Source organism: Numenius arquata, chromosome 9 (genome assembly GCF_964106895.1).
Source record: "Numenius arquata chromosome 9, bNumArq3.hap1.1, whole genome shotgun sequence".
NCBI classification, from domain to species: domain Eukaryota; kingdom Metazoa; phylum Chordata; class Aves; order Charadriiformes; family Scolopacidae; genus Numenius; species Numenius arquata.
Genome location: NC_133584.1, coordinates 23801971 through 23816599, shown reverse-complemented (window position 1 = coordinate 23816599; position 14629 = coordinate 23801971). Strand labels below are relative to the sequence as shown.

The 14629-nt window shown below is 42.4% G+C and overlaps 1 protein-coding gene across 1 annotated transcript in view; it reads right to left on the bottom strand.

The window, feature by feature from the left end:
- LOC141468409 (glypican-5-like) overlaps nucleotides 1–14629 on the bottom strand; it is a 382005-nt gene that overhangs the window by 351328 nt on the left and 16048 nt on the right. Inside the window, exon 2 of the mRNA XM_074153483.1 lies at nucleotides 5742–5903. Coding sequence (XP_074009584.1) covers nucleotides 5742–5903 — 162 coding nt within the window. The remainder of the gene's footprint in view (nucleotides 1–5741; nucleotides 5904–14629) is intronic.

Here is a 14629-nt window from a genome sequence, read left to right as displayed (position 1 = left end):
ACTGTCACTGATGGGCTCAGCCTTGGCCAGCGGCGCGGAATCTTCTTGGAGATGGCTGGCATTGGCTCTGCTGGACATGGGGGAAAGCTTCTAGCAGCTTCTCACAGAAGCCACCCCTGTAGACTCCCACTATCAGAACCTTTCTGTGCAAACCCAATACACCTATAAAGAGCTATGTTTACATTTCAGAGAACAGCAGGAGCCAAAAAAAAAAAGGCTGGTTTTGTCATAGAGATGAACAGAGTCTTCTCCCACCTAGAGCCCCACAGAAGACAGACAGCAGTAGTCCATGTGCATGCAGTTCACACACACGAGGCTATAGCTAAAAAGGAATATTCCAGCCTCCCTTGGGCTGCGCACATAAAACAGCCTTTCACTCCAGCTAGAAAACACAGATTGTTTGGTGCACTGGAATAGGAATGAATAGTATACAGGAGGTGGACGGAAAGACTCTAATGGAGCCTCTCTCTCTTTCCTCTCTCTCTGTAGGGAGTCATTTTTGCATTGAGCCAAAACCAAATTATACATCTCAGCCAGCTTTCAGCTCAAAGGTCAGCAGAGTACAAAACTCCTCTTAGCAGGGTTATACAAGTGGAAAGGGGTGGGTAACAATTTGTCTGAATAAAAGACGAAGTACTACAGGATTACAAAAAAAAAAAAGCTATTTAAAAAGCAACACTTCTGCACTTTTATAATGCAGCAGTAAATAAAGGAAACCAGAGGCATCGCTGGTGATGGCTGGCAGGTTTCTGTTGATGATGGTTGGCTATTTTTTTTTTTATAAATAGCTCATTGATTTTGGCCTGCATCCATCTCCAGCATTGTGACTACACTTCATACAGTAATTAACTACAAACCAGAGTGCACTTCTCCAGCCAAGTCTTTTCTGTTTTGTAAATTTCATTGCACTTCAACACCATTAGCCAGCCACCCCTATTTCAAGCTGATATTCCTAAGTTCAGTAAAAATAAGTGTCAGCAACACTGCAACTCAGACAAATAAAAACAGAGAATATTTTTGACTCCATATAGCTCTGAGTGCCAGTGTACTTATATTACTTGTTTCTGGGAACATTCAGGTCAGTTGCTGACTGGGCCCACTAATGGTATCCAGCCCAAGATCCACAGAAACCAGCCAACCCTTCCTGTTCACCAGAGAGGATGCCAGATCAAAAACTTTCTGCCTAAGGAGTTTTTGGATTCAACTAGGCGTTAAGTTTTAGGCATTTTACTGATAACCAGGAGTCCTGGGCTCCATCACTGCCATAACTGTGTTCCCCCCTCCACCTTGTACCATTCATGTCCGTCCCAGTTGCCTGCTTGTATCAGACAGTAACGGGCTAAATGATGCGTGTGCACAGCCACCACACTGAAACTCCTGCTATTAGAAATAGCCGCAAGGAGCTTTCCCAACCAGCATCTCCCCATCCCATATAAAGCAGAACATAAACACAGCTTTACCAAAACCCTTGAGTTCGGAGTGAGAGGAACGGAGTGCTACAAAGCTAATCTACCCTCCTATAGCTGGAAGAATATGAGAACACCCAGTCCTGCCATTTGACCCCCCCAAGGTCAAATGAATGCTACTTCAGAGAATCAACACAAAATTCCAACATGCTTTCATTCATGAAAGAGCTTTCTCTTCAGAGGCTGTGACTGAATAATTCCTATTGTCTGCTGTAAAAACAAGAAGTGTGAAAAAAAGTCATTTTTTTTAAACTGCTGAGCTCAAACAAAGCTTTTCACCATATCTCTGATACCTGCTAATTTGGTGACTGAAATGCGACATAGGTTTCTGCAGAGACCATCAACAGAACAAATAAATTACCAGTCTTTGGATTCTCATTACCTCAAATTAGCCTCAGCACAAGATGACAGGAGCAAACCCAAGCTTTCTGTGCATCCTTACATGGCACCAGTTAGCACTCCCTAAAGGACACAGAAAAGGGAGGCCAGGTTTCTCTCTGCTGTCTGTCCACAACAAAGCTTTCCTCTCAGACTATTGATACCTCTCCTGACAGCAACTCTTAGCCTGCGCCCCTGTTAATCCACTAAAAACAAATCACTGCCTTGCTTGGAAGTGTCCCCAAGGAGTGCAGGGACTGCATGAGGGAAATGGGGAGGAATAGAGGGATGACTGTGCCAACTGACATGTAGTATCACCACAAAGACATAAATCTAAGCTAAAACACTACATCTGTTTACATGCAAGCCTAAAAAAGGTCAGAACAAAGAAAACAGTAAGTCCAAAGGAGAACCTTCTGGTTATCAAAGGAGAAAGCAAGTTACAAAATAAATGCTTTGTGTTTGATCATTTGTTTCAATAGTTCTGCTGGACATTACAGGCTGCAGTCACAGGAGCAAAGACAGAAAGAGAAGCACATCTTCGGATGGGACAAACTGACCTGCTCCAAAATGCATCCAAAACAAAGCCACCTGTGAAGAGCCAGAGGGCGACATACTCGGATCATTACAACAGGCCCATTCTCCCCTGTTATGCTGCTCCTGCTCCAGTTCGGTACACTGACACATCTCACCCACTTACTCCACCTTGCCTTTGACTCCACTTGGAGCAGAGTCATTAATAACACACCTGTGGAGTGACTAATACCATGGTTATGACTTTTAGGCTACACCATGGACCAAAAGAGAAAGGGAATCCAGCAAACCATGGAACCCTTTCCATTAAACCCTCCCCCAGGGGCCTGGTTACATTCAACAGGCCAAACACCAGAAAAATTTTGTGACAATGTATGATTTTGCAGGAGCCGAGTCTGATGATGCTTGCCAAGCAGCCAGCTGGCCCTGAAATGAAATTCCTGCCTCTCTCCCTTCCTCCTGTCCTGTTAATGATGGGGAGGGCATTTCACAGCCTGCAACTGATGCCAGTGCATCTCTTCCTACTCAAATCAGGTGTAACAGCATTAGCGACAGGAGTTCAAGCAAAAAACCATCCAGGCAGAAGCTTGATTTATTAAGTGTTTGAGCAAGGTCTGGGTTGCTAATATTGAAAAATCTAAAGGGGGGAAAAATAGCAGGATTGAACCGTAGTGCTAAGGCTGACCATATGTACGGACTGGGCTTTAGCCCAAATATAACAAGCCTGCCCACAGCTGTGGTATGTTTAATCAAGTCTTACAGACTAATTATTTTGCACAACTAAACCCAGCACCTGTGAAAATTGTCTTATTTCAGCTGTGGGCAAAGCTACTTAAATAACATTTTCAATTTCAAAAAGAAAAAACAAAACAAAATCTCTTCAAGTCCAAAAAGTCCACAGCCAACTGCAGTACCCAGACAGTGTAGAGGGAATATTTAACCAACCTCACATCAAAGCTCCTACTCACATGAGAAAGCTCTTTCCTATTAATACTTGTGGTATCTAATTGCAGGTCCTCAGAACTAAGTGTCTTCTGACTTCCATGAAAGGAAATAAGGAGATGAGAACTCAAAAAATCCACGTTCTCTCTCTGTCCCCCACCTCCAAAAAGTTGCTTTCTTTTCCCACTGAAATTTAATTCCTACCACTATGTTCTCAAAGCTGGACTCCTGAAAATCTATTTCTTATACCATATTAGTCTTCAAAATTATTTTATCAGTATGGGTATATATTAACAGTATTGTCTGCTAAAAGTGCATAAAAAGCAGTTAAGATTTCTTTTTCTCAGCAGTAGGCAAGCAAGGCTAACTACTGCTTTGCTTTCACTACACTAACAGTACTAAAAACGTGTATATACAGAAGAAAGTAAATTGTGCATGAAAATTGTACAAGTAAACACTACCACATACAAATGAATAAATTGCTATTTTTTTAGCAAGTCTGAGCCAGTTCCCACTGCTGCAAGAAACATGAAATCTGAAAGGCACCTGAAAGTTTCTAAAATAAGGATATTTCTTTTCTCAGACTTTAAATGTGCTTTTGGCACACTCACACTTTATCATTCTAAATAGCAACAAATCAAAAGAGACCAAATGGACAGAGCTAATGCAATGCAAAGATCTTCCCTCTCATTAAATGTCTCACACAGCACTACTCTTAGCAACAGAATGTTTATAAAGCACAAGATAAAGAGAGGCTTTTCACTGACACCTGGGACAAAACCAAAGAACAAAAGCAGCTCCCAGTGCAAGAGAAAGAAAGTTACATTTTTCAAGTGTTCCCACCTAATGTGGACAGAAGGCCAGCCATAACAAGTTACAACAAACAACCTATTTACCCACTTCCAGAAAACGCTTGTAAATTTAAACTGTGTGAAATGTCTAACTGCTTCTTTCATTCCATCAAAAGGCTTCATCAGCAACAGACAATAAAGCCGCTGGCTTGACCTAAAGGGGCTGGTAGGTTAATCTATTCTGACCTTATCTTTATTCAATCATGATACTGAAAGATTGCTTGAATAACTTACCAGCATTTAACAATGCCAACAGTCACCCTTTTACCTACAGTGCTCCTCCAAAGCGCCCTCCAACCAAATTTTTAAGTTATGGGGGATATTTAAATTTTTCAAAATTAATTGTAAAATAAACCAAAATGCCATTTCTCACTTATTGGTACAGAACAGAGGAAAAAGGTAACTTACCAAAATCAGAAGAAAATTTTTCTCTTGCCCTTGGCACATCTCTTTCAGACTTCCACCATAGCTTATTGTCAATTTTAGTTAATATGCTATCTCTTGTTAACTGTCAATCACATCTTTTATTTATAGTAATTTCACTCAAACAGAAGAAACTAGACAAAAAAGCTACTATTTGATAAAAACTGCCTTGTAACAATAGGCTTAATCATACAGACCTAAACACTTTGTCTTTTAATAACTCCTGGCTTGTTTTTAAAACCCATTCCATGAGGGTGCTCAGCACTAAACATAGCAAAGCACTGAGTTAAAATTAAGCACATAATTAGGCCCACAGAAGTCAGTAAGCTGGATTCATCACTCAATGATTGATTTAATCACTCAACTCTCATATATTTAAAGTTCACAGCCTATGCTTAAATGCCTTTCAGGAGAAAAGTCTCCAGTTCTCAACACTGTATAGTGCATAATCCTACACAAGCATTTTCCTGCCTTTAATAGTACAATAACTGTCTGTATGAAGAAATCACATAGACTTACATCAGCCTGTTAGAGCAAGGTAGCTTTGAGAACTGCAAGAGTTATGAGAACAGACTTTCAGCACAGGCTTCTTCATGCATTCACGTTTAACTGTGTGACTGTAATTCTTGAAAACAGATCACTCTTCATGTGACCTGCCAGGCAGTGAAACATTTTGACATGAAGAGCTGTGTTCTCACTTGCTGTATCAGTTAGAGCACTTATTGTTCAGATTCAACAAACAAATGCATTTTCATGTAACATGCTACCCCTGTAAATAGGCTGGCAACACAAAATGATATCAAAAGCACAGCCAACCACCAGGCACCTACGTAATATTTGAAGATGCCTTAAAAAAAAAATAAAAATCCATGCCAATCTTTTCTAAAATGATCCTGGGAAAAAGGTCTAAGCTTAAATCTATTCCTAATTAGATTTAGGCAGATGCTTAAAATACCAGTCAAGATTAAGTGCCATCACCTTTTCCCTAAAGCAGGATCATCAAAGAACAGGGAAGTAAACCATAAGCCAGTGACTACAGCATGCAATGCAGAAGAAATTAAAAACAAAGTAAAGAGCTTTTCCTTTTGATTGCAGAGGATAATTTTATAAAATACCCATAGGACTGCAGTAACTCAACAGTTCCTACCTTGAAAAGCTGTGATATGACCAACAATCATGTACTTTAGTTCAAAATTCAGTGCCTGGATACTTTGAGTCCTCTCCCTTCGAACAGCTGCCTGGTAGCTTTCTTCCATTTTTTTGGTGCAACACGTTGGTGCTCTGTGTTGACAGATCTGTAAATCTGACTCTTAAAGCAAACAAGAAAAACACAACAATTAGAAAACTTTCCATCTTACATCATTAGCATAAATAATGCTTCTTAATGTCAAAACAATCACCACATTTTAAATGTTGAACAAAACACAACCCATAAGGAATGACATTGTGAAACTGTTATTGTCTCAAGGATGTTAATTTATGACTTTCATATGACCTACATTTGGATAACATCACATTATCAGCTGCTAACTTATTTTACATTGTTGTTAAAAACAGTGGGCACCTCATCATCTAAACACAGTCAAGGGCACAGCAGAATCATTGAAGCTGCACATTCAAAGGGGAAACATTTCCCCTCTACACCTTGTGCTTCGAGCATCATAACTTGAACATCTGAGTGAAAACCGTGCCTCAAATTAGGATGGAATATCCACCTGTGTAGTGTCTTGAGGAACCACCTATTCACCTCTCAAAAGGGGAAACCTCTCAAAAAATCTTTGAACTCAGCAGCTCACACACACCCAAAAAAAAAAAAAAAAAAAAGCAGCATTTGAGTCTCCTAAAAGCTATGTAGCTGGAGTGTCCTTTTTTCCCCTTTTCTCTCTATTTTTAACATGTTTAGTTTCTTTCTGAATCAGATTTCGAAACCAGAAGCAATAGTTGCAACAAAACAGAACTGATCTCTCCAGCAGCCTGAATTCAGCTTTCTAGGGCCAGAGATAGGAAAACGACTCCACATGAAGGGAGACCCAGAGTGCGCACCACCGCTGGGAAATTGGAGATGGCTGTTTCAGTTTCGAGGCTTAACACACAGGGAGAATCAAGAAGTCTTCACCTGAACAAAAATTAACCGTTTTTAAACTTAGCTATATACAGACAGATCTCCATCTACTTAACAGTAACCTTAACATTTTTGAAAACAAGGTCTAGCCTGCCTACATGTGCTGTAAAGGAACTGAAATCAGTCCCACCTCACAACTACAGAGAAAGTTGATTAAAAATTTAATTTTTGTGGAATATTTTTGAGGGTTTTTGGGGGGAGGGGTCTGGGTTTTTTTAAGTCATTTCATCTTTGCATGTGTTTCAGTAAGTATAGTGCCCTTGATTAGAAAACCTACATCACACAGAGTTGTGATGGACACTCAGGGTCTCTTTGCTCTACATCATGGGATCTGCAGGTGCCAGAAAGTTCCGGAAAGGAGCTCTTACAGACTACAGATGAATCTATTCTGGGGCTTTTACAAATATATGTTTTAAGAAAGGGAGGAAAAAACGCAAGGGACTATTAAGTAGAGCAAATCGAAAACCAGAGGTATGCATAAAAAAATACCAGACCCAAAATAATTACACAATATTAAAAAGCAGTTATTTCCGATGCAATTTCTCGGTAAAACAAGTGAGAACACCCCAGCAGGAAGCCTTGCGCCAGCGTGTTTCAGTCATTACCTTCCCTCCGCTTCCAGGTGGAAATGGGGCACCTAAGGGAGAGGGGCTGCGGGTACCCACCTCCATCCTGATCTCTCAGGTCTCAGGACTGCTCCAGGGAAGGAGACACCCTTTCCCAGGAAGGCTGGTGCTGTGCTGGGGGCTGAGCTCCCCACTCCCACCCTGCCAAGGGTTTTAATGGCCGTTTCAATGCCTGACGGCACCCAGTGGCAGGTTGGGCCTGAGGCACCCTGCCTGCCGCCAGGCCCAGAGCTGGTCAGCTCGGGGTAGAAATATTAATGAGCAATTATACTGCATTAATCCTCACAAGCTGGCCTCGTAGGTTAAAGCAGCAACACTCCATGAGCAGTTGACGATGATGAAAAACAAGAGGGTACAAAGATACACACTGAAAAAGCAGTAGAGAAAGATCCAAGCACACAGGCTCCGCCGAGGGCCAGCTGCAGGCCAACAGGACCAAAACTGCAGGGAGGCCCTTCAATAAATCTCCCTCGCCAGGAAAAAAATAAAAACACCCAGCTAGTTGAAAGGTCTCGTCTGACTTGAAAATGTTGCTTCCAGTTTACAACCACTCTCATTTGAAAGCGCAGCTAGTTCACAAACACCAAAGTTGTCACAGACTGGATATACCATTTTGGAAGCGGATTTGTCTCACGCTTCAATATACGCTCAGAAATAGGAAAAAACAATTCTGCCCACTGAAATCTGAAGTCCTAACCCCTGCTGAAAGCCCCTGAGACCAGACCAGGGCACACCGGCATAAGCCATCGGGCTGCGCGCTCGTCACCAGCTGGGCACGCTCCCCTGCTCCCGTCTGCCAGAGAAGCTGTCCCAGGCTGAAATTAGCTTCTTGGCCAGGCTAATTTTAACTCGGATGGGTTTCCTGATCCAGGTCGCCCCATGAACATGTTTGTTCTGTCACAAGGAAGTGGGGGTCGGGGAACAACCGCTTCCCCGAGCTGGCACCACAAAACTTGTGTGAAATTATAGTAGAGGCTGCGGAGCACCTGAGTCAGTTTTGCAAATCAGTGCCTGAGCAGAGGGGTTGTAAAAGTTGCCCAGCACCCGCAATGCCAGGCTGATCTTACACGGAGCATTTCTCCTTAACGGCAGCCCTCTGAATTGTTGTTTGAAAGGCTTTTGCAAAGCTTAGACCTGTATCCAAAGGGCCTGAAATACAGAATGCTCCATGTTGACTGCATGCAGGTCCCGGCAGGGAAGCTACGCACGGCTATCCGTGCTGCACTTGGCGTTCCCCTTTGAACCGAGGCACCAGAGGAACCTGCACCTCCTCCAGAAAGCTTTAAGAAGAATACAGATATCTCAGCTGGAACTACATACTCTTGGGATTCCCCACCCAGCTCCCTCCTCTGATGAATACTCCAGGAGCCTGAAGATCAGTTTTGTTGGTCTAGAACCAAAATGATGCAGAGGCAACTCTTAAATAGAAACAGCACTAAGCCCCTGACAGGTAAGGAGCCTGATGGAAAACACAGAGCATTAAAAGAGCAAACCCTGCTCCCCTCGCAGTATTCTCAGGTCAGTACCGTCACACACAGAGCCTGGCAATTTCACTTGCTTCAATACTAGCCTGGGAGTATCACTTTTAACACAATTATAGAAACCTAATAAAAGTTTTCAGTACTACACATGCCTGGGTGCTGAGATTAAATTAGAACTGATTAGTAATATCTTGAAGTCTTTAATAACTCTGATACTAAAATTAGTTTATCTCATCTCTTTGATCTTAACGCAAAATACCCTCTCCAACAGGGAAAAAAAACAAAAAGAGGGGAGGAACACAGTGACCCAGTGGTGACGGAGCAGCACACCACATGAACACTGCTGAGAGGCAGGCTAAGAGCCACAGCTCTCACCCCACAGACAGACAGACAGACAGCACCCCACAGTGCCGCTGCCATCACCTCTGCTTCATACCTTCACTGCTGATCAGCAACAGGGAGACAGCCTTATGGGCAAACTCCTCCTTGAAGTTTAGGAACAAAGCCATTCTATACATCAGAGGAAAAAGCACCATTTATGAATGAGAGAAGAAAACTTACCAACAGCATTATTTCAGCAATTGATCCTGCTAATTTCTCTCTAGGACTTTCTTACCCGCTTTCCCCAAGCTGACCCTTATTTCTAGTAATTTAGTTTGGAAGGGTCCTCTAGTTCAACCTTCCCCTTAAAGCAGAACAAACTACACGAGGGCTTCATCCAGCCAAGTTTTCAGCATCTCCAAGGATGGACAATCCCACAATTTCTCAGGGTCCCTGTTCCAATATTTGACCACCCTTTTTGTAAAAACTAAATAAATTTTAAAAATGCATGTAATGAGAATTTCCCATGTTCCAACTTGTGTTCATTGCTTCTCAGCGTGTGACCGTGTGCCTGCAAGAATCTGGCTCCACTTTCTCCATTTCCTCCCAATAGATGGTTGAAGACAGCAGTACGAGCTCCCTTAATCTTCCCTTCCCAGAACTGATCAAACACAGGTCTTTATTCCCACCGGTGCTCCAGCCCCATGACTATGATGGGACCCTCTGCTAGACTCTAACTCTATGCCATAGATGTGAAGCACCTGTATCCTAAGATGCCTCTCTCTTTATTTCATTTTCTTGTGCATGAACTTACTGACAGAGCAGAAAACCTTCCACTGTTCATACCTGGGCTGCAGTTCTAAAATGTTTTAGCTTTCCTAAAACAAATCGATCTTCTGCTTCAGATCACATGGAAGGATTATTCTGATGATTATGTACATTATTTATCCATTCAAGTCTGTTTTTTCCCCTTGAGTACTGGTTAAAACTGTAGCTAAGTTTTTGTTTGTTTGTTTGTTTTTAAAGTGGGAAAACTATAGACTTTACAACCTTACTATTATTATTAAAAAAAAAAAGGATCAAGTGCCTTGCCCTGCTTTGAAAAACAAAGCCACATTCAGAAGAGCAAGAAAAGTTATACTACTCTGGAGTCTAAAGCATGAGTATTTTGGAAAGCAATAATGATCCTTACTCAAAACTCCTCTGCAACCCTAAAATACTTCTTAAGTGCCAAAGGGATTACCTTCAAACACTTCTCTGTCACAATTATAAATTACTCAAGGTGCCAAATGCACGGAAAACTACACATCCTTACCTGATATCCATCTGGCATCTGGCCAGCTGAAATCAGCTGTGGAGTATTTTGCTGTGTGTTTTGGGGGGATTTTTTTTGTTTGTTTTAAAACAGCAGAGGTTTTGGGCTCTATTCTGAACAGTGGTACAAATAAAGTCAAAGAGACTTTGGCCATTAAAGCGAGGTGGGTTAGTATAAGCTCCTAAAAGCAGAGAGGCCTGTTTAGCAAATAAAATGAACTTCTTCCAAAAGCTAAATATACTTATTCATTTTGTTAGCTGACCACATAATTTAACAGTTCTTCTAACACACAGGGGAGATGTCAACTTCCCTGCACCGTCTTTAAAAGGTTGTACACACTGTAAAAGCTGTACTCCGAAACCAGAAAGCCACAGACTTAACACATGCTAATTAATCTACCTTCACCAACTTTTTCAAAGACAGGCTGATTTATTTCTTTTTAAAACATGCCGAGCCTATAGTTTCCACTGAACAGAACACTCGTAAGCAAGCATGATCAGTGTGAGCACAGAGCAATCTGTCTTCTCATAGTTTTTATTCCTTTGTATTTTGATGAACTTTTCAACAGTATTTTCAAACAAAGCTTTAGTCTAAAGCCCAAGATTTTAGTGTTGTACATGTGTCTTCAAAGACTCCAAGATCGATTATGCCTCAGTAACACAGAAGAAGGTGCCAGAAGTACCTTGCATTGTGTCCAGCCCAGCTGAACAGGAGCCAACACTTCGTCCTTCTTGAGACTCATCTGTCTGGTTCAGCTACTGCCTCAGCTAGAGGAAAATTCAGCGATTAAAACCCAACTAATTTAGGAGAGGAAACCAGACCAAATGAAAAAGGAAGCAATTTCCAATGAGGGCTCCCCCTGCAGCTGTTTGGTGCATGAGAAAAGCCCACACTAGCACAGCCACATGAGGGAGAGGGAAGGTACGCTGCCAGAAGTTTGTGAGGTCCTTTCTTTGTGTAGCTCTTGTGCCCCAGTGGGGCTAAAGCCGTCGTTACCTTCAGCTGCAAGGCTGCTGTCAAGAAAGACTCTTCCACAGAAACACAAACCATCCTCACCTAGCAGGGAGCACCGCTCACAGTACTCAGCCTCACATCACGGCTCAGTCCATTAAACTCATTGAGCACAATGTGTGCATAGTCCAACAGCTACTTTTTGATTTGCCAATGTTTAAAATATGGTAGTTACTACGCTTGAAGTAGTGTGTGCCAGGATTTATCAGAAAAAAAAAAATCAACAAGTGGAACAGACTGATTGGTGCACAGTGTTATGCACTAGTGCAAATGACTGTGGTATGTTAAATAGCAACTAACACTGTAAGCCGCCTGCTCCCGCAAGCAAGGGGTAACATGCAGGTAGGCTCCAGGGAGCAGAGACTCTAAGTCAAAGGGAGATGTCTGTTCTCCCTCCCCCAGGTAAACTGTGGCCAGGCCCTCCCATACACAATGTCTGACTAGTGAGAAAGAACATTTCAATCTGTTTCTAACTCTTCCCTTTATTTTGTTAAAGTAATCCCACTATCAGCTTTAATATAAAGATTACATAGAGAAACAGTATGCTAAAGTTACTTTTAAAGCCAAAGAGATGGTGAAATTCCAAAGCAGAGCCTGAATTTGTCCCTTCTCTCTCTATCTGCAGTTTGACAGCATGCATATATCCACGACAAATTAAAAATGCAGTTTGGAAAATGCAAGCCATGAAAATTCTCTTTCCTCCAATCTGTTTTTCATATTGTACATTAACAGAGGTATTGTTTAACTTGATCAGTGGACTTTACATTCTCACTGTTATTCTAAAATACACTGAAGCATCGCTAAGGCTATGACTAGATGGTGCTATTCCAGTTGAAATAATCAAGGCTAAAAGAGTAACACCTACAGTTTTATCAAGCACTACTTAGATGACCTCCTAATGTAACTACTAGCATGTGTAGCCACTTCCAACACTAGTCAAGTCAAATAGCTTGCATTAGGGTCAAGCGTTCTTGAGTAGACCTACAAAAAAAAAAATTATAAAGAAACCACAAAACGAGAGGACCATTTGGATTGCCCTGGAATTATGCCAGCAAATTCAAGGGGGGTGGAAATTTTGAAATGGGAAAGGAAGGGGAACAGCAAGAAGCACTAGATGTCATGACTCCAGAGAGTTGGCAGCATAAGCAAGTGCCACAGCTTGGAGGACAGCTGGAGACCATCAGGCACTGGCCCTGATTGGCTTCCGGAGCAGGAACTCTCCAAAATAGGTCTTAAGGGCAGCATCTGCACAATGGAGTGTTGTTAGGCCTGTTGTTAAGTACTTTGTGTCTGAGTTTTTCCCACTTCCCTCTGTTGCTTGCCCAGTTCTCGTTGCTCTTGTATTCTGATTTTTGGCCTAGTTTCCAAACCACCTTCTGCCCTACAGCATAGGTTACTGCGTGCCTATACTCATTAGCTTTTTCACCTCAGCTGGTACCCCACAGAATCTGCCTCATGCCTGGACCTTGAGAAGCAGAACATGTCTGACTGTCCTAAATGAATGTCCTTCCCCTCACCAAAACCTACACAACCATTAACTAGGCACTTCATCCCTTTACTTCCCTGACTTCCTCTTCTGACACTCCTCAAACAAGGTCCTCTTCTACCATTCTTCCCCATGGGCATTCAGTTTGCCTTCTGCCCATCTTCCTCCAACTGCTTGCATACCTGTGGGATGTCCTGGAGAAGCAGAGCAGTTGGAGACATTTCCAGGTCATGGGCCTTGGATTCCCTGCAAGGTGCAGCAGCGGTTGCAGGGAGAGACCTATTCATGCCACTTATCCCAGATTTTCTCAGTTGTTCCTTAGATACTCTGGCTGTACCTGGGAGGCTGAAGGCAAACAGCCAAGGTGGCAGTTGCAACCGCTGTTGCTTGCCTTATGCCTGTTACCAGACCTCTGATGTGGTTCCCGTGAGCTCTCCCTAATCTGCCCCAGGCACCTTCAAGCAGGTTGTTTTTAACAGATGAGCTGCCTGACCTGGTCTAATTAAGTGTGGGGCAAGGCAGGGAGCTCCCACAACGTACTGACACAGCAGTGGGTGATGCCAAGCAGCTGGGGGCCATAAAATCCTCCCTCACTGACACAGTTGGCTTACAGGGGAAGATCTGGCCTCCCATTTGGTACACTGGAGTGATAAGAGGAGATGGAACACGTACACAGGAATGGACAATCCAGTAAAGTGTCTACAAAGCACCTACAATTAGACACTTTTCAGTGGCCTGTTTTTCAGTAGGATGATGGAAGATGCATCTTTGGTATTAATGCCAAATGGCCATAGTACTGCTCCTAAGTACTCTCCTTAAGGAACAAAGAAAGGGTGATTAGCCTCCCACAGTTCACTACTCCCTCCTCTGGTCTTCTCCCTGCCAGCCCTCATCTCAGAAACAGCATAATTTCAGTAGCAGAAGGCACGAAACCCACCTTACAGAATCTCAGTGCAAATTGTTAACATTTATAACTCAGCAGTTGAGAAGAGACTCAGATTGGTGACTGCCAGGTGTTGAGCAGGGCAGGCACCAGCTGCAGTGCCGAAAGGAGAGCACGCTGGTCACTACCTCCAGATCTTGCACTCCAATAGCTGGGTGATAAATTGTTTAATGCTGATTAAATCAAACAATTTCACATCAGCCCAGTGCTAAGTAAGGCAAATTCTTTGACTGAAGGCCTATCTGGGAGACTTGCTGACAGTGAGATTGTGAATGCTAAAGGGTTTGCTAACTCCACAGTATATGCAAATTCAAAAGATTTACACTCTTGAGGATCTATCCTTTTCTTTCCTCCTGGAGTTGATATAAAAGCATGAAAACTAGACTGATGCACATAAAGTACCTTTATAAAACAACTGAGGCTGGTCAAGGTCAGCGGGTCTACATCACGGGGGTTTCTACATTATTAACTGTAGTGCCAGCTCCTCCCTCAACTTCCCTGGGACAACATGTATAATAGCAATACAGAGGTGAGAGAAAAATTACAAGAACTTTCATTAATTTATTTAGAGTCTACTATGACTCATCTTTCATTATGTATCACCACATCCACAGCAGAAAATCCTATACATTTTTTCCACTAACAAAAGTCATAAATACATACAAAATATTTGCTAGAGGAGCATAGTAAATCTTCCGTATTATCCAAGCACAACAATAAACTCACGACT